The 18,544-nt window shown below is 44.9% G+C and overlaps 1 protein-coding gene across 4 annotated transcripts in view; it reads left to right on the forward strand.

Moving 5' to 3' along the window:
- Window positions 1-18,544, forward strand: part of WWC3 (WWC family member 3) — a 168,236-nt gene that overhangs the window by 52,884 nt on the left and 96,808 nt on the right. For all 4 annotated transcript variants that reach the window (XM_037899987.2, XM_037899995.2, XM_037899982.2 and 1 more), the window contains exon 4: window positions 16,705-16,781. In XM_037899987.2, coding sequence (XP_037755915.1) covers window positions 16,705-16,781 — 77 coding nt within the window. The remainder of the gene's footprint in view (window positions 1-16,704; window positions 16,782-18,544) is intronic.

The raw sequence follows: 18,544 nt of genomic DNA on the forward strand, positions 1-18,544 counted from the left end.
GGAGGCTGGATACTTTCGGGGGAAAAGTTTATTCGTCGTCAAGCTTTCAGCTACGAGTAGCAAACCATCAGGCTCTCCTGGGTCGCTGCAAGTTTAACCTTTGGGAATCCCTTCCCAAGTTTGAGGACTCCTTCAGGAGTGCGATAAGGAAGAGTTTAAGACATGCTCCAAGGGGTCCCATTCAGGGACAGGGCCCCGTCGTTGGAGCTGGTGTCCGACGCGTCGGACCTGGGTTGGGTGCCGAACTTTCAGACCCAAGGCCTGTGGTCTCTACAAGACCTATCCCTTCATATAAACATCAAGGAACTCAGGGCAGTGTAACTGGCGTGTATGGCCTTCTACTCGCAACTGGAGAACTAGGTAGTCAGGGTCCTCACAGACAACATGACCTCGATGTTCTATATCTACAGGCAAGGTGGGGCCTGATCCTCTGCCCTCTGCCACGAAGCACTCAGTCTGTGGGACTTCTGTATAACCCATGACATCTACCTAAAAGCCTTCCAACTGCTGGGCACCCGGAATGTCAGGGTGGATCGCTTGAGCAGGAATTTTTCCTTTCAGCACGAGTGGTCTCTACACCTGGAAGTGGCTCACCAGCTTTTCCGAAGGTGGGGCACTCCCCAGGTGGACGTATTTGCTACCAGGCAGAACCAATGATGCCCCTGGTTCTGCTACGGGGGGGCCTAGGGAGGGGTGCTATCTCCAATGTCTTTACCCTGTCCTGGTCAGGCCAGCTCCTCTATGCCTTTCCTCTGATCAGCAAGGCCCTGGAGAAAATAAAGACGGACAAAGCCAGGGTTCTCCTTGTTGCCCTGGCATGGCAGCACTGGTACGGGACCCTCTTGGGGCGGGTGGTAGCTCCGCCATGGCAGTGCCACTCCGCCCAGACCTGCTCTCTCAGGACCAGGCGCTCCTCCTTCATCCCAACCGAGCAACGCTTCACCTCATGGCGTGGCTGCTCAGTGGCTAGGTGGCGAGGAAAGGACATGCTCGGAACAGGTTCAGCATGTCCTTCTCGAAAGTAGACGGCCCTCCACTTGCCGCTTCCTATGTGGTGAAGTGGTCTCGGTTTTCAAGGTGGGTAGCAGGCCAGGGTGTTTCCCCGACGGCCGCCCCGATCCAGCTTATCCTTGATTACCTCCTCCACCTGAGGGCCCAGGGACTGGCTCCCTCGTCAGTCAGGTACACTTGGCGGCCATATCAGCCTTTCATCCCCCGGTGCAAGGGCACACGGTATTTTCCCATGCTGTGGCCGCTTCCTTAAGGATTTGGACCATCTCTACCCATATTCCAAGCCCCTGGTTCCACAGTGGGGACCGAAACCTGGTGCTGGCTCGTCTCACGGGGGCCCCGTTTGAACCACTGGCCACGTGTTTCTGGTCTCACTTCTTGTGGAAGGTGGCCTTCCTGGTAGGTGTCACGTTGGCCAGGCGGGTCTTGGAGCTCAGGGACCTAACCTGTGAACCACCGTATATGGTTTTTCATAAGGACAAGGTCCAGCTCCGCCCACACCCCGCGTTCCTCCCGAAGGTGGTCTCCGCCTACCACATGGGTTAGGATATTTTTCTGCCAGTCCTCTGCCCCAAGCCTCATGTGACTAGTGAGGAATGCTGTCTCCACACGCTCGACATGAGGCAAGCTCTGGCTCTCTACCTCGAGTGGATCAAGCCATTCAGAAAATCTTCGCAACTGTTTGTCGCCTTGGCTGAGCGCACAAAGGGTCAGCCGATTGCTGCTCAGCGGCTTTCTAAGTGGATCACTTCATGCATCCGTTCCTGTTATGAGCTGGCAGGGGTTCCCCCGTCGCCCATTGTGAGAGCACACTCGACTTGGGCGCAGGCCTCGTCGGCTGCCTTCGTGGCCCATGTCCCCCATCCAGGACATTTGTAGGGCTGCCACGTGGTCTTCGGTTCACACGTTCACCTTGCACTATGCGATCATCTCTCAGGCCAGGGATGATGCCAGGTTCGGCAGGGCAGTATACCGTCCCGAGAACTTGTGAACTCCTACCCACCTCCAACAGATATAGCTTGGAATCACCTGTTGTGGAATACACATGAGCAATCACTCAAAGAAGAAAAGACCATTACCTTTTCCATAACTGGTGTTCTTCGAGATGTGTTGTTCATGTCTATTCCACATTCCACCTTCCTTCCCCTCTGTCGGAGTTGTCTGGCAAGAAGGAACTGAGGGTGGGGGGAGCGCAGCCCCCCTTATACCGTGCCAGGCAGGTGCAGCTCCAGGGGTCGTGGGGGGGGGCGCTCCCCCCTAAGGGTATTGCTCGGGGAAAAACTTCCGGCACTGCTGCACGTGGCGAGCACGCACACCTATTGTGGAATAGACATGAGCAACATCTCAAAGAACACCAGTTACGGAAAAGGTAACTGTCTTTTTCTAAAGTTACTGTTTGCTCTAGAGAAGACAGTGCCTTCTGCACTGGCAATCCATTGTGTTAATGGATTGTCAGTCCAGAAGGCACTGTCCTTTGCACAATGGCAATCTATTGTGTTAATTTGCAACACTGTACCAGCAGGTGACAAATTTACTTGCCTTAAGCTAACTTAGAAAATTGAAAAATTTCCTTAACTCCATACACAGTTCTTAATAAATGTATTACCTCAGCTAAGGATTTCTTTGGTCAGTGCTACTTGAAAAAATAGTATCACCTAATAAGAATTGGTTCACTCACTTCTCCCTACACTATAATTCAGTCGTCGTCTGCTGCTCCTTTACTGTCCCACAGGCCTCTAGTTATTTTTCCTCCCTAACTCTAGAGTCTCCAACAGACTCTAACTCCGCACCCTCCTCAGATCTCTCCATTATGTTATTTAATACTGTTTAAGGTCTGTTGAAGAACCTAGCTGCCTCAACTTTAAAATCTCTTACGTTGTCTTTCATAGTTCAGTTTGGGTTAAGTCACACCAAGATTTGCCAGACCTTGTGATAGTTAAAAGTACAAGTTGCGGGGGTCCAGCACAGAGGCAACTGTATCCCTGCAACAAATATCTAAAGGAGAGTGAGGGACAAATGGAGGAGTAGGTGGAGGTTCATTGTATGTCGTACATGGAAACAGGAGCATGTTGCAGGGGAAAAAAATGGTATTTAGTGTGGGTTGTGGAGGAATGGGGGCTACCAAAAGGGGAAAGGGCGAGGTGGCTATTAGGAAAGGATGAAATGAGTGAAAGTCCAAAAAAGTTTGGATCACAGTGGATGATTAACTGAACCCATTGAGGTTCATCCATCACTAGTTGAGAGTAGGTTTTGAAGTGGCTTTAGGAGCCAAGCTGGACATTTTATGAGAGATGACTTTATAATGTGAGTACCAGAGAAAGCTTCCTTTCATATGGCCAACCACTGGTTGGTGACTGTGGTGGAATAGACATAAAAGGTTTCTACAGATGACTGCCTTCACAGTCCAACTTACTGTCCAATCTCAGTACAATTTATTCTCTTTTATTAGTGCCTGCTTTTAAATGTAACATTTACTTTGATATTCAGAGCCAGGAACAGAGATGTTTGATGCATGACTTTGGCATTTTGAAGGGCTCGGTGCCAGAGTGTCCAAATAGTTAATATATTTATATAGTACACAACTAGATAATTTGTGTAAGAAAATCCCTTTAATAATTGTATGTGCCTGTACTGAAAGGCTACTTTGTTTAGCTAGTTCTTAGATGTTGTTCTTGTTTCATGCATAATATCATAAAACTCAATGTCTTTTTACCTTGGAGATCCCGCCACCTCATAATCCTCATTGATTCTTTTTTATATGGTTTTCAAAATTAAAACCAAAAAAACCAGGTATTTTTAAAATTATCTTTTAAGATATTGTGGCAGAGCTACAGCCCTGCAATGGAAATATTGGGAGTGGGGAACTCTGCTTCCTTGAAAACTAGTGCACGTCTGGTGGGCGTGGGGGGGAGAGTGGCTGCTGTGGCGCTCGGGATCGAGCAGGGAGCGGGACCTAGCAGGGCAGCAATGGGAGCAGGTAGGAACACCAAGAACTTTCCTTCTCCATCTGTTGCTGGCTGCACTCTCTCACCCCTGAGTATCAGAATCACTCCCTCTCTGATTCTTCTGCGCCCTGTTCTCAGTGATTTTCCATCCCTCCCCCTCCCTCCACCCCCACCCTTGGTGGGCAAAAAATATTGCGAAGGGTGTTGAGTATTAGCCATAAATGCTTTAGTTATTTCAGAATGGAACCACACTGTTAGGAAAAAGCAAAGATCTTCTGTCCAAATCACTGTGGTTTTTCTTCATGGCTGAACTTCTTTTGATAACTCTAAGTTGCAATTATAGGACAGAATTTTACATAAGTGCGGAGATGAAGGAACAAGGGGACATGCATCAGGGCCCTAATTGTGCCCTGGGTGATTGCTACTTCCCACCACCCAACACAGATGTAATGAGATTGAGTAGAGCCCATATTTAATTGAGAAATTAAAACTACTCATTATTCCTCAAAAGAGCTTTTTAATGATTTCCGGCTATAAAAGCAACACAGACAAAACAAGAAAAGAAAGATTAAAGTCTATCACTGAATATGGATTAATATAAATGGCAAGTTATACTGAAGACAAGCACAAGTACGTGTAAAGTTATTCATCAACTAGCTACTACTGTTCTTAACAGTATAGTAGCGATACAAACTTGAGATCAATTCAGCTCGAGCAACCAGACTTCTTTACTACATAATGTTACCCTGCATTCATCCGAAAATACGTTACCCTTCAGTCGGCCATTTTCCACACTGGCCAGGTACAGACAGTCGAGAAGTACACGTCCCTTCGGTTCAGGGGATATGAGTCAGGTTTCACGATCAGAGGGGTCCTCTTATGATCAAACACACACACCTTAGTCTTGTGCCTTTGTACTTTTTATCTTATCTGTCGGCCTTTTTAAAACAGACCTACCAATCAGGGTGGGCCAAATTCTTAGTATGGTTACTTTGATATTATAAACCATAGTTTATCTTCATGTAGCCAATTATCTCAAATGTGGTTACTTTAATATTATAAGCTATGCTCGAGTGCATAGTTTATCTTCATACATATGAGCCAGCCTAAAGTGTCATCTGGTTGCAGCGCATCCTGACCTCAAGTTTCAATTTAACTTTGCCGATCTTGCTTTTTGAAGCTTCCAGAAGTTTGAGGCCTAACACTGACAATACCTTTGTTCATTTTTAGTTTAACAATACTTTTGTTCATATTAATCACAATAAGGTGACAGATTTGCTAACACAAAAGTTAAACGTACATTCAATGTATTATATATTTGGTCTGTTGCATAAAAGTATAAATAAAACAGGATACTACAAAAATCTGTGGTTACTTTCCTTCAAAGGCTTTCCATATTAGATTAGACTTATATTTCCATCCTTTCAATTTTTGATGAAATCTACTTGTCAGAAGTTTAGAGCTTTTCTTTTGAGCCCTAGGGTTTTAGCCCTCCCTGATCTGTAATGGACTCATTCCCCAATTTGAGAGGTGGAGCTGATGACTTTTCTGTCGGGGGGGCAGCCACTTGCCCGATAACTGCTCGGTGTATACATCCTCCTCAGTGAGGATGAGCAAGTCAAGGAATGTATGTCTGAAACTGCACTTAATCGCTGCCTCCCCATTTCCTTCCCTCCCACCCCTGACCCCACAGTACCAGCAAGGACCACAACCCAGGATTTGGTAATGAAAGGAAGGAAGTGAAGAAAACTGCACCATTGCATGCACATCGAGTACCCTGGTACTGGGATCATCTACACCAACCATAGCTACCTCAGGACTGAAATCGGGTACAAAATCAGCATGAATACCAACTGACCTCTGGACTAGCTCTTCTGGCATACACAACATCGTGTTTGGAGCTAGCACCCAACATAAGGATGGGAAGGGACAAACTGAGACCAGACATGGCCCCAAGTGTAGGGAGGCATCGCCCTATAGAAAGGAGAAGAGGCATCACTCCTCAAAAGATAAAGAGCCCAAATCTTCTACCATGGAGAGTGGCACTGACTAAGCTGACACCAGTGAAGGCATCAACCGTGCCACAGGACTGATGTATACCCTTGTGGAACTGCTAGGATTCCCTCCAGGGTCATTGTTAGTACTGAAGTGGCACTGAGCCTTGGAGCGAATCGTCCACCATTCGAGGATTACTTTTTCTCATCATTGTTGAGCTATGCCTCCTCCCCAGGGTCAAGCAGGGATGCCTCCCTGTTACCATCTGCGAGTGGCCCTGAAGATGGCCTGGGGGGCGGTCCCTGTTGCAGTGCAGCCACAAAGACAACAGGAGTGGCACTGAGTCAACCAGTCGCTCCTGGGCTAGTAACCATATACGAGGCTACTCCGGCCATACTGGGGACCAATCGTCTCTGGTATCCCACAGCAGATCCCTCTCCTGTAGGTAGAGGACGATGAAGAGATCAGGCTCCCCAGCAGTATCGTGACCTGGACCACTGACACCAGAGCCACACATTGATTTCCAAGAAGTAGGGACACCGGAGAAACAATGGCACCTTGGCCTCCATCCAAAGCATCTTCATTGTTTCCTGACTAGGTTGTCATACCATCTCTAGCTCTGGTGACCCAGGACTTTAAAGTACTCTAGGATCTTCCAACTCACATAGTGAAGACTCTGGACAGAGAAATGATGGTAATCCAAGAGAAATCACACAAAGTCTTTAATTTCTTGATCACACTGGCTCCATCCAGAATTGTGTTTCTTGTAACTGCAGGCATACTGGAACCAGGACGGGGGCTCTGCATACCCCAGCAACCATCCAGCCCACATGCAGACTGGTGGAGAAGCACCTCTATCAGGTGCCTCTAAAAACCATTGAGCACTTCTCTTCCCTTCTCCCCTCTCCTCCAGATTAATTGGTAGTTGCAGCAGTGCAGGAAAAATCAAAATTGACAAAAGGCACATCCAAGGACAAAGACCCTGAAAAGCTTTTCGGGTGCCTGTGTGAACCTGTTTGGGTGCAAAGCCTACTCATTTGGCTCACTGCAACTCCGTGTGGCACACTATGAATCACTGTTAGCCAAATATAATTTGCTGATATGGGAAAGAGTGACTCTTTCTGACAAATGTGCTACAGAATGTTTGGGAGGAATTAAAGGAGGTCATCAGAGAAGACCAGACAGTGGCCAGAACAGCCTCACAAGCTGACATGGGTGCCTCTGGCACAGCCAGAAGGTAGATGGACATGACCATGAACATGAGATGGGCCTCTTGGGTCTGGCGTCAGAAGAGCTAGATAGAGAAGTCCAGGATACCAAACAAGATTTGCTGTTTGTGGCATGGAGCGCTTCAAAAAGAGAACTGGCAAAATAATTCCTTAAAGGACACTGGGGCCACCCTGAGATCACTGGTGACTAGGCTTGCCAACTTTAAATTTCAAAAGTATGGGACAAACCTCAGATGTGCCTAGTCTTCACTTGCATCTCTGGGGGAAAGTCCCTTCTTGTCTCCCATTCTTCCCAGGGGTCCTTTCTCTAGCTCTGGGTGCTGCCACTGTGGCACCTGCTAAGGTTCCATGCAGGTGCTGGGAACAGTCGGAGCCTCTGGCATGACTCTGAGCGGCATTGAGACCCCATGTGCCAAGTTGAAATATGAGATAAAATGCATCTCATACTGACTTAGTACGGGACAGACAATTTTGCGTTTAAATTGGAGATGTCCCGTGTAACCCTACTGGGGATCTACACACCGACCCCCTACAGGAAGCTCTATAAGTACCAGCCCCAACGAAAACTGTGGGCTCATCCATACTCCCAGGGCAGACAGCTGGAGTACCATTCTGAAAATGATCATGCTACTCAAAGATGCCACTCTTCTGGATCCTCTGGCATTCATCCCACCCTGTCATCCAGCTAGCAGATTTGACTGGAGACTGAACAAATACATACACTGCCCCAGATTCAGGATGGTAACATGTGCATCCATCATTTCATCTCTTCAGACTCAAGATTAGTTTGTGGCTCTTGACTTGGGAGATGTGTACTTTCATATAGATATTCACTCAGCCCTCAGGAAGTACTTGAGTTTCACGGTGGAACTTAATCACTACCAATACAAGGTACTCCATTTGGACTCTCCAGGGCATGTAGGCTTTTTGTGAATATTCTAGCAGTGGTGGCTGCCCACCTGGGTAAGGCAAGGCAATCACACTCCTCCAGCTCTAGCTCAGGTCAGGCTATTCTCTGCAACATTGGCTAGACAGGAAAATCTCTGTGCCCCACATATCAGTCACTGCTGAGCTGGCTTAGTGGTTGGATCCCACAAATGCCCTGTTCAGTCCCTCATGAAGTTACGCTGATCACGGATGTGTCAGGAGCATACAGGGAAACTCATTTTGACCACTGCAAACTCAAGGGACCTGGTCCTCAGATGATATGGAGTTATATATGAAAGTCCTGAAGCTGAGAGCCGTTAGACTGGTCTGTGTGATGTTCCTACAGAGCCTCCGGAATTTGGTAGTGCAAATCTTCATGGACAAGACAGTGTGGCAGAGCTCTGACCTTGTCCCCATGGGTCCCGAGCTTCCAGGCGGTTTATGGTAGCATCAGAGGCTCACTGCGACCCTCCATGTAACCCTTCTCTCTCTAGGGCCAGGGTCACAGTCTACTGAGCCCTTTTCATCATAAGCCAGCAAGGAGGTTGGTGAGAGAACTCCCACAGTCTCTGTTGTCCCTATGGGCTTATTCCCAAACCGTTTAGCCTCTGTCCTGACAGAGGCCTGTCTTTCTTTCCCAGGAGGTGTTTCTGTAAGTGTTGGGTTGTGGGGAACCTGGGCCACCCTCTACTCTGGGTTCCGGCCCAGGGACCCTAATGGCAGCAACTGTTGGCAGCTGACCTTTCGCTGCCAGAGTTACTACATTTCCCTGGGCCACTTCTCTACAGCTCTCCTGTTTCTCTCTTTTAATGCCTTCTTCACCCTTACCTTAGGGCTCCCTTTCCAGTGGCTTGAGGGTGTCTTCATTACCCAGCCCTTCAGCCACACTTCCTCTCCTCTGGCTCCCTGGCTCTCCTTGGCCTGACCGGAGTGAGCCCTTTTATAGTATCAGAGGGGCCTTAATTAGAGTCAGGTGTTTGCATTAGCTTAACGGCCTTACCTGACTCTTTGCAGGCTAATTGGAGTCCTGTGTCCACCCTAGCCTGGAGCAGCCCCGCTCTGGTCAGTCAGGGAACAGAAAACTACTTATCCAGTGGCCAGTATATCTGCCTTCTACTACTCTGCTGTACGCAACTGGCCTGGGTCTATCACAACAGCTATGCACTGCATAAACAAACAAATGGACACCTGCTCCTTGTCCATCTTCCTGGAAACCATCAGATTCCGGACTTGATGCTGTCAGAATGGGGTGATTCTGATGGCTCTTCACTTCCTAGGAGTCAGCAACAACCTGGCAGACTTCCTGAGCAGGCGATCTGTGACTAACCACAGATGGTCTTTGCATAGATTCGTTACAGAAGAGCTGTTCCATGTTCGGAAATCCCTAGTAGACTTGTCTCACACCAAGAACAACACCACATGTCAGTGCTTTTGCTCCAGAGGTGGTCTGAGCCCAGGATCATTACTGGATGCATTCTTCAATGGACTGTCCCACAGATTCCCCTGATGATCTCCAAGACTGGGAGCGACAAGACCATGGTCATTCTCATTGTTCCTGGATTGGGTGAGATGGTTTTGGCTGACAGGTCTCTTACTAATGTTCATTCAGTCTTTGATCCAAATCGTGGACCATCCAGACCTGATCTCACAACACCATACTCAGATACTCCATCCAGACCCAGAGTTGCCACACCTAACAGCGTGGCCATTGACTGGGTTAAGTACCATGGATAGGATCCAGGAAATTCTGGTTCAAAGTAGGAAAATATCTATCAGATGGACCTACTCATCTAAATGGTAGAGGTTCTCCAATATAGGCAGCCCATCACGGTCTGGACATGACCCAGACTTAAGTACTGAAGATCTTCTACTACGGGGTTACCATTGAAGCAGCAGGCTTCCATTTAGCTCTATAAAGGTCTACTTCATAGTGATTTCAGCTTGTCATCTGCCTGTACTGCAGTGCCTGATCTTTTATCATCCCATAGTATCAAAGATTTTCAAGAGACTCATACACACTGGTCAGAAAACCTGCTCCTGCTTGGGACCTTAGTATGGTCCTCCTGAAACTTGTGAAACCTCCGTGTGAACCTCTCTCAGAATGTTTCCTGGACTAACTCACTCGGAAGATGGTGTCCCTCATGACTATTTCAACCAAGAGAATGAACTGGCTTTAGGCACTTATGGTTGTCCCCCCTTATATGACCTTCCATAGTGACAAAATTGTGCTGAGACAACATCCAAAGTTTATTCTGAAGGTGGTCTCTGATTTTCATCTAAATCATCTGTTCATCCTACTTGCCCTCTCCCTGAAATCACACTCTGCTCAAGGAGGAAAGAAAATACATATAGTTGACATTTCCAGGACTTTGCTTTATCATACTGACAGGACCAAACTATTCAGACTGTAGCCCGATCATTTGAAAGGTCCATCCTCTTCTTCTCAAAGGATATAAAAATGGATAACACAAAGTACCTCACTTGCCTGTCAGCTTCTCCCACCAAACATCAAGACTCAGACTCTGCCAGAGTGCAAACAATATCCTCTGCCTGCTACAGGATTTTGCCAATATCAGAGATTGATAAGGCAGTGACTTGAAATAACCCTCTGGCATTTGTCAAGCACTATTCCTTGAACTTGTCTGCTAGGCCAAATACCAACTTTGGGAGAGCAATACTACAATCCCTATTCAACTCATGCAATTGGAATGCCTCATTCCTACCATCCTGAGGGGTTACTGCTTGCCAGCCACCTAAAGTGGGGTCCACGCTGACACATGCGCTCCCCGGTCCTTCTTCCTTACCCTACAAATGGTTATGGCTCTTTTGAGATGATGATGTCAGTGTGGATCCCACAACCCGCCCTCAAGCTCTGCTTTTTGGTTTTTCAGCTACCCAAGCTTTCAATTACAAGGGAACTAAGGGAGAGTCATGGCACTCTTCCCTTTATGCCCTCACATGGGAGCATGAGGAAGCAGAGGACATGTGTGTGGCTCTGACAGACTCTGCTGTTTACAAAACAAACAAACTGATCTTGTGTGTGAGAGTCACATATGCGCACACGAGTCCACAGTGACTACAGCATCTTGAAGAATTCTGGTTACTGTAAGGTAAATAGTTGTTCTTCTGTGAATATTTCTTTCTTTCAGCTATATTATATGGCAAGTGATTTATTTAAATAACAATTATTTAAGACAGAGTTCTCCTACGCATTTCCATACAGGGATGGGGGTTCCACGATGACCACTCCCAAGAGGAGGAGGCGGGTGGTGGTGGTCGGGGACTCTCTTCTTAGGGGGACTGAGTCATCTATCTGCTGCCCCGACCGGGAAAACCGAGAAATCTGCTGCTTGCCAGGAGCTAGGATTCACAATGTGAAGGAGAGACTGCCGAGATTCATCAAGCCCTCGGATCGCTACCCCTTCCTGCTTCTCCATGTGGGCACCAATGATACTGCCAAGAATGACCTTGAGTGGATCACTGCAGACTACGTGGCTCTGGGAAGAAGGATAAAAGAGTTTGAGGCGCAAGTGGTGTTCTCGTCCATCCTCCCCGTGGAAGGAAAAGGCCGTCGAATCGTGGAAGTCAACGAATGGCTACGCAGTTGGTGTCGGAGAGAAGGCTTTGGATTCTTTGACATGGAATGGTGTTCCAAGAAGGAGGAGTGCTAAACAGAGACGGGCTCCACCTAACAAAGAGAGGGAAGAGCATCTTCACAAGTAGGCTGGCTAACCTAGTGAGGAGGGCTTTAAACTAGGTTCACCGGGGGAAGGAGACCAAAGCCCTGAGGTAAGTGGGGACATGGGATACCAGGAGGAAGCACGAGCAGGAGAGCACAAGAGGGGAGGGCTCCTGCCTCATACTGAGAAAGCAGGACAAACAACGAGTTATCTCAAGTGCCTATACACAAATGCAAGAAGCCTGGGAAACAAGCAGGGAGAACTGGAAGTCCTGGCACAGTCAAGGAATTATGATGTGATTGGAATAACAGAGACTTGGTGGGATAACTCACATGACTGGAGTACTGTCATGGATGGATATAAACTGTTCAGGAAGGACAGGCAGGCCAGAAAAGGTGGGGGAGTTGCATTGTATGTAAGAGAGCAGTATGATTGCTCAGAGCACCGGTATGAAACTGCAGAAAAACCTGAGTGTCTCTGGATTAAGTTTAGAAGTATGAGCAACCAGGGTGATGTCGTGGTGGGAGTCCGTTATAGACCACCGGACCAGGGGGATGAGGTGGACGAGGCTTTCTTCCGGCAACTAACGGAAGTTACTAGGTCGCACGCCCTAGTTCTCATGGGAGACTTCAGTCACCGTGATATCTGCTGGGAGAGCAATACAGCGGTGCACAGACAATCCAGGAAGTTTTTGGAAAGTGTAGGGGACAATTTCCTGGTGCAAGTGCTGGAGGAACCAACTAGGGCAGAGCTCTTCTTGACCTGCTGCTCACAAACCGGGACGAATTAGTAGGGGTAGCTAAAGTGGATGGGAATCTGGGAGGCAGTGACCATGAGATGGTAGAGTTCAGGATCCTGACACAGGGAAGAAAGGAGAGCAGCAGAATACAGACCCTGGACTTCAGAAAAGCAGACTTTGACTCCCTCAGGGAACTGATGGGCAGGATCCCCTGGGAGAATAACATGAGGGGAAAGGAGTCCAGGAGAGCTGGCTGCATTTTAAAGAATCCTTATTGAGGTTACAGGGACAAACCATCCCGATGTGTAGAAAGAATAGTAAATATGGCAGGCAACCAGCTTGGCTTAACAGTGAAATCCTTGCTGATCTTAAACACAAAAAAGAAGCTTACAAGAAGTGGAAGATTGGACAAATGACCAGGAAAGAGTATAAAAATATTGCTTGGGCATGCAGGAGTGAAATCAGGAAGGCCAAATCACACCTGGAGTTGCAGCTAGCAAGAGATGTTAAGAGGAACAAGAAGGGTTTCTTCAGGTATGTTAGCAACAAGAAGAAAGTCATGGAAAGTGTGGGGCCCTTACTGAATGATGGAGGCAACCTAGTGACAGAGGATGTGGAAAAAGCTAATGTACTCAATGGTTTTTTTGCCTCTGTCTTCACGAACAAGGTCAGCTCCCAGACTGCTGCACTGGGCAGCACAGCATGGGGAGGAGGTGACCAACCCTCTGTGGAGAAAGAAGTGGTTCGGGACTATTTAGAAAAGCTGGACGAGCACAAGTCCATGGGGCCAGATGCGCTGCATCTGAGAGTGCTAAAGGAGTTGGCGGATGTGATTGCAGAGCCATTGGCCATTATCTTTGAAAACTCATGGCAATCGGGGGAGGTCCCAGACGACTGGAAAAAGGCTGATGTAGTGCCCGTCTTTAAAAAAGGGAAGGAGGAGGATCCTGGGAACTACGGGCCAGTCAGCCTCACCTAGGTCCCTGGAAAAATCATGGAGCAAGTCCTCAAGGAATCAATTCTGAAGCACTTAGAGGAGAGGAAAGTGATCAGAAACAGTCAGCGTGGATTCACCAAGGGGAAGTCATGCCTGACTAATCTAATTGCCTTCTACAACGAGATAACTGACTCTGTGGATGAGGGGAAAGCAGTGGATGTGTTGTTCCTTGACTTTAGCAAAGCTTTTGACATGGTCTTCCACAGTATTCTTGCCAGCAAGTTAAAGTAGTATGGGCTGGATGAATGGACGATAAGGTGGACAGAAAGCTGGCTAGATTGTCGGGCTCAACAGGTAGTGATCAAGGAAGTGGAGGTGTCCATGAAACTCTTTCACTCTTAAATTGTGATCAACACTATGAAAAAGTTTATGAAATTCTGGATTAGAGAATTTCAGTTCATGTATTGATAGCAATTGCACGACGTCTTATGGCAAGTTACTGCATGGTTTATTCGGTATTATAAAGTTCTTTCCACAATTGATCAAGACACACAGCAGAATGAAGTGCTGAGCTGTCTTATAAAGTGTCAGGCCACAGCTTCATTAACAATGGGTAGAGAGGGACTCTCCCCTCATCCTACTCTCCTGAAATACCAGGCATTTTATTGGACCCAGTGCTGGGCTAAATGGCTTCACACAATAAAACCAGCAAATTAGATTTTGCAGTCTCCAACCTAATCTCTTGGATTTAGCCCACTTCAGAATCCTTTCACTACCTCAGTCTGCAAGGGCTTCAGGTCTCCCCTTTTCTGTACACTCTAACAGATCCACCAGCCATTTTCTGGGACTCTTAACCACATTTACTTCTGGGAGCTGGCCCTTTTAGCCTTTTTATCCACATTAGACACTGGCTGCTAATTGCTACGAATTAGATATTCCTGTATTACTTCTTAACATTAACTATTCCTTTTAACCAACAGGACTTCCATGGCAAAACTCAGACCTCCATCCCCGGACACCTTGCTAATTTGGCCCCAAAGGAAAAAAAAATCCTTTCTAATCTCAAAACAGGCATTCTGGTCAGATCCACATGACGGAATGAATGAGGGGGCATTAAAATTAAACATTTCTTTTTATAATTTAAGGCCATTATTACTCATTTATGCCTGGGATGGTGATGGAAAATAGTTTTCCCAACTCTCAATTTTTTTTGAACAGTTACTTGACATTATGTTCCCCTTCAGTATTGCATTAAACTGCACACGTTAAATTCTCTTTTTCCTAGAGTATGAAGAGACATTGTGTGTCACATCCTTGTGTGGGGATAATACCAAAAAATCCCACTGCAGTAACATTTAACTTTAAAAAGGGGAACTATACAAGAATGAGGACGCTTGTTAGATAGAAATTAAAAGGAGCTGTCAGAAGGATTAAATGCCTGCAAGCAGCATAATAGAGGTTCAGATTAAATGTGTGCCCCAAATCAGAAAAGACAAGAAGACCACCAAAAGAATGCCACTATGGCTAAACAGCAGAGTAATGGAGGCTGTAACAGGCAAAAAGGCATCTTTTAAAATTTGGAAGTCAAATCCTAATAAGGAAATGAGAAGGTGCATGATCTCTGGAAGGTTAAGTGTGAAAATATAATAAGGCAGGCCATGAAAGAATTTGGGAAGCAACTTGCTAAAGATGCAAAAACTAACAGTAAGAATTTAAGTACATCAGAAGCCTGCAAAACCGGGATGGAGGCCAATAGTCCACCGAGGTGTTAAAGGAGCAGTCAAGAAAGACAAGGCTATTGCAAAGAAACTAAATTAATTCTTTGCATCTGTCTTCACTGGAGAGGATGTGGGGGAGATACCCACATCAGAGCAATCCTTTTTGGGCAACAAATCTGAGGAACTGTCCCAGATTGAGGTGTCGATAAAGGGAGGTTTTGGAACAAATTGATACATTGAACAATAATAAACACTGAAACAAGCCTGTGTGGCAAATAACTGGAAGGTAGTTAATGCATTGACAGTTTTTAAAAAAGGCTCCGGAGATGATCCTGACAGTTACACTGGAATGGAAGGTAGCAGCTTTTAATCAACAGACAGTGCTGTTATATAGCAATTCAGGATAGATAGTGAATAACTTTAGGTACACACAAGATAACTTCCCAGTTAGAATTCAGCCCAGATTGACTTTTGAAATCTTGTACCATTATAAAAGAAAGAATATGTTTGTGTATGAAATGATGTTGCATCTTGGAAAACCTCGGTCTACCAAAAGAGAAAACACAAAGGTGTCTTTAAATTGAAACTCTGTCTTAAGAGAAGTTGTGATGAGATTATTAAAACACTCACTATTGAGGGGTTGTAACTCTGAGAATGAGGACATTTTTGAACTGTAAACTTGATGTGGTTACTGAATGCACTTAGTTGCAAGCAGACAGAATTTCATCAGTCTGGGGTGGTTGAGCTGGAAACTGATATTGATGTGGATCAATTTCTCCTAGTTTTCTGTTCTTACAAGGGCTTTATTAAATTGAAATTTGTGATGATGTGATTTTACTTCCTTTATATGTATTTGGTACCAGATTGATTCGTATTCTATTAGATGGTTCAGTCCAAATTTTGTCCAGCTAAATAAATTCTTATATTTATTGCATATAAATACCATACACTTAACTAACAACCAAAAATGACTTCTATCTGTAATCATGTTGAGGAGGTTGTAAATAAAAACTGTGTTACCATAGGAACATTAAATTTGTTAAATTTTTATTGAAGTTCCTTAACTGCAAGAAAAATAAATGGAAAAATCCATTAAACATACTGTCAACTACTGTTTAGAAGCAATCATTTTGGCTACAAACATTTCTGTGTTATACTCAAAAATAATTACACTGAGCAAGTCTTGCCACAGATGATTATCATATCCTACAAAGACGTCTGGAAGTTGTAGACAAATAAGCTTGTTCCATCTTTGAAATAGAATGACTCAACTTTGGGAACCCTGAATGACGTGTAACCACACTTTGACAAGTATGTACTTTTTTTGGCTCTGATCCCGCAAAACAGTTAAGCACATGCTTAAGTGATTTGCTCAGTTGGGGCTTTGAAGTTTTAGAAACATGTTTGGACTGGGTAGCCTATTGGTACAATTTACATGGCATACAACCCACACACACGATCATTTAACACGTTGAAAACGTGAAAAATTTATTATAAAATACCATTGTTTTCCATTTGTTTAGCATTCTCTGGATTTTCAACTAATACCAAGTATGACCCATATCAGATTAAAGCAGAAATAGCAAGCCGACGTGACAGAGTGAGTAATCTTTTTTGATGTTATGTGATTAAAACAATGCTGTACCCACGCACCCACCATTAGACTTAGAAGTTGTGTATGCATACTTTTTAAAACTGCACAGGTTTAAAGTGCCGTTCTACTCTTGAACAATTATTTAATAAAAATAGCAGTGTGGTTTCCATATTTTCTATGTCTCAGTGATTCCAAATATTTTTTTTTCTGTTTATAAGTGTAAAGAATTTTTTTTCTGAATGACAGACACACAAACTCAACTTGTATTTTAAAAATAATTTCCTTTCTGTCTCGAGCATTACCACTAGTAGCAAATATGCTGCAAGCCAAATTCTGTCCCCAGCAACACTTGTCAAAACCAATTGTCTTTAGATTTTGCTATTGTGTTCCATAGGGTTCTATAGATGTAACTGAGGTCAGGATGTGGCTCTGTGTTGAGAACTCAGTGATCAGTTCAGTTGATGCACAATCCAGAATAGATCGTTTTCCCAGGGCTGCATCTATAAAAGAATAAAAAGTGACAAATAAACCCTCTCCCCCTACCGCCCACCACTCCATCACATATTATGGTAAGCATATATAACTCTGAACACATACAGACCACATCTGTTGTATAAGAAAGTACCATTTTTACTTAACCATTTTTAGGTTAGAACCATACTTTGAATATTGTCTCGTCTGAAGTAGTTACAGTGGTAGAGGGGAAAGTTATACTTTTGTTTCCAAATCTGTCAGTGTTCCTAACGAACAGTAAAATTCTACACATTTAATGGAAGCTAGTTAGAGGTCCACAATTAATAAAACAGCTTAGAACTTAAGGCCCACCATACATCTAAATTGAATATTACTTTTATTAATGGATAAAATGGGACTTAGCATGCCAGATGCTCAATTCATGAAATAAATGAAATACATATCCTTGAAGGGTGGTGGTCCTGCTTATGACTTCATGATTTAGTGACCACTTTTCACAGGAGTGGCTCTGGAAAATAAATTATGTTCACCACCCATCAAAGGCATGTATTCTGTCAGCATGCATTTACAACATAGTGTATGTGATAGACCTAATGTTTAGAAAATGCAGCAAACCAAACAAGAAAATATAGCAAGTTAAAATGTCACTCAATTTGTCTAAACAAGGTTTAAAGAAAATAAGTGACTTTTCTATTTGCATATGGATTACCATTTCTGTCCCCCCTGCCCCCCCCGCGTAGTCGAACAATAAAGTGACCATGAAATACACCTTTTTACTTCCCCGCATAGGGTGAACTTCTGTGTTATGCATGCTCATGTAGATGGAATTAATATAAAGAGTGCAATATACTATACACCATTGAATATGTAAACATGGAAGATATTAGTGATATATTTTCTTATTTGAGCTGAGTTTATTTTATAGGGTTGGACTAGATAATCCAATAAGTCACTATATACTGCCTGTTTTGATATGATGATGGTGTGATTTCTGTTTCTGAGGGGCATGAGGAAGACGTCATGTTAATCATTTTGTCACTTACTGATTTATATACGTCTTTTCAGTGTTTCGGATACATCGTAGAAAATCTGCTAAATCTCTGGGTGACTCAGTTTTTCTGTTTATGAAACACATTTTCCCTTTTTTCTGTGGCAGTAGGTTGACGGCATCATGTATTGAAATGCGTATATAAACAAAGGAGAGCCTGTCCCAAAACATATATTTGCCTTTTTAACCAAAAATATAACACATCCATACACAGAATTATGTCTGGTTTCATATCTGTTACAATAAG

The sequence above is a fragment of the Chelonia mydas genome, chromosome 1, assembly GCF_015237465.2.
Source record: "Chelonia mydas isolate rCheMyd1 chromosome 1, rCheMyd1.pri.v2, whole genome shotgun sequence".
In the NCBI taxonomy this organism is placed as follows: Eukaryota; Metazoa; Chordata; order Testudines; family Cheloniidae; genus Chelonia; species Chelonia mydas.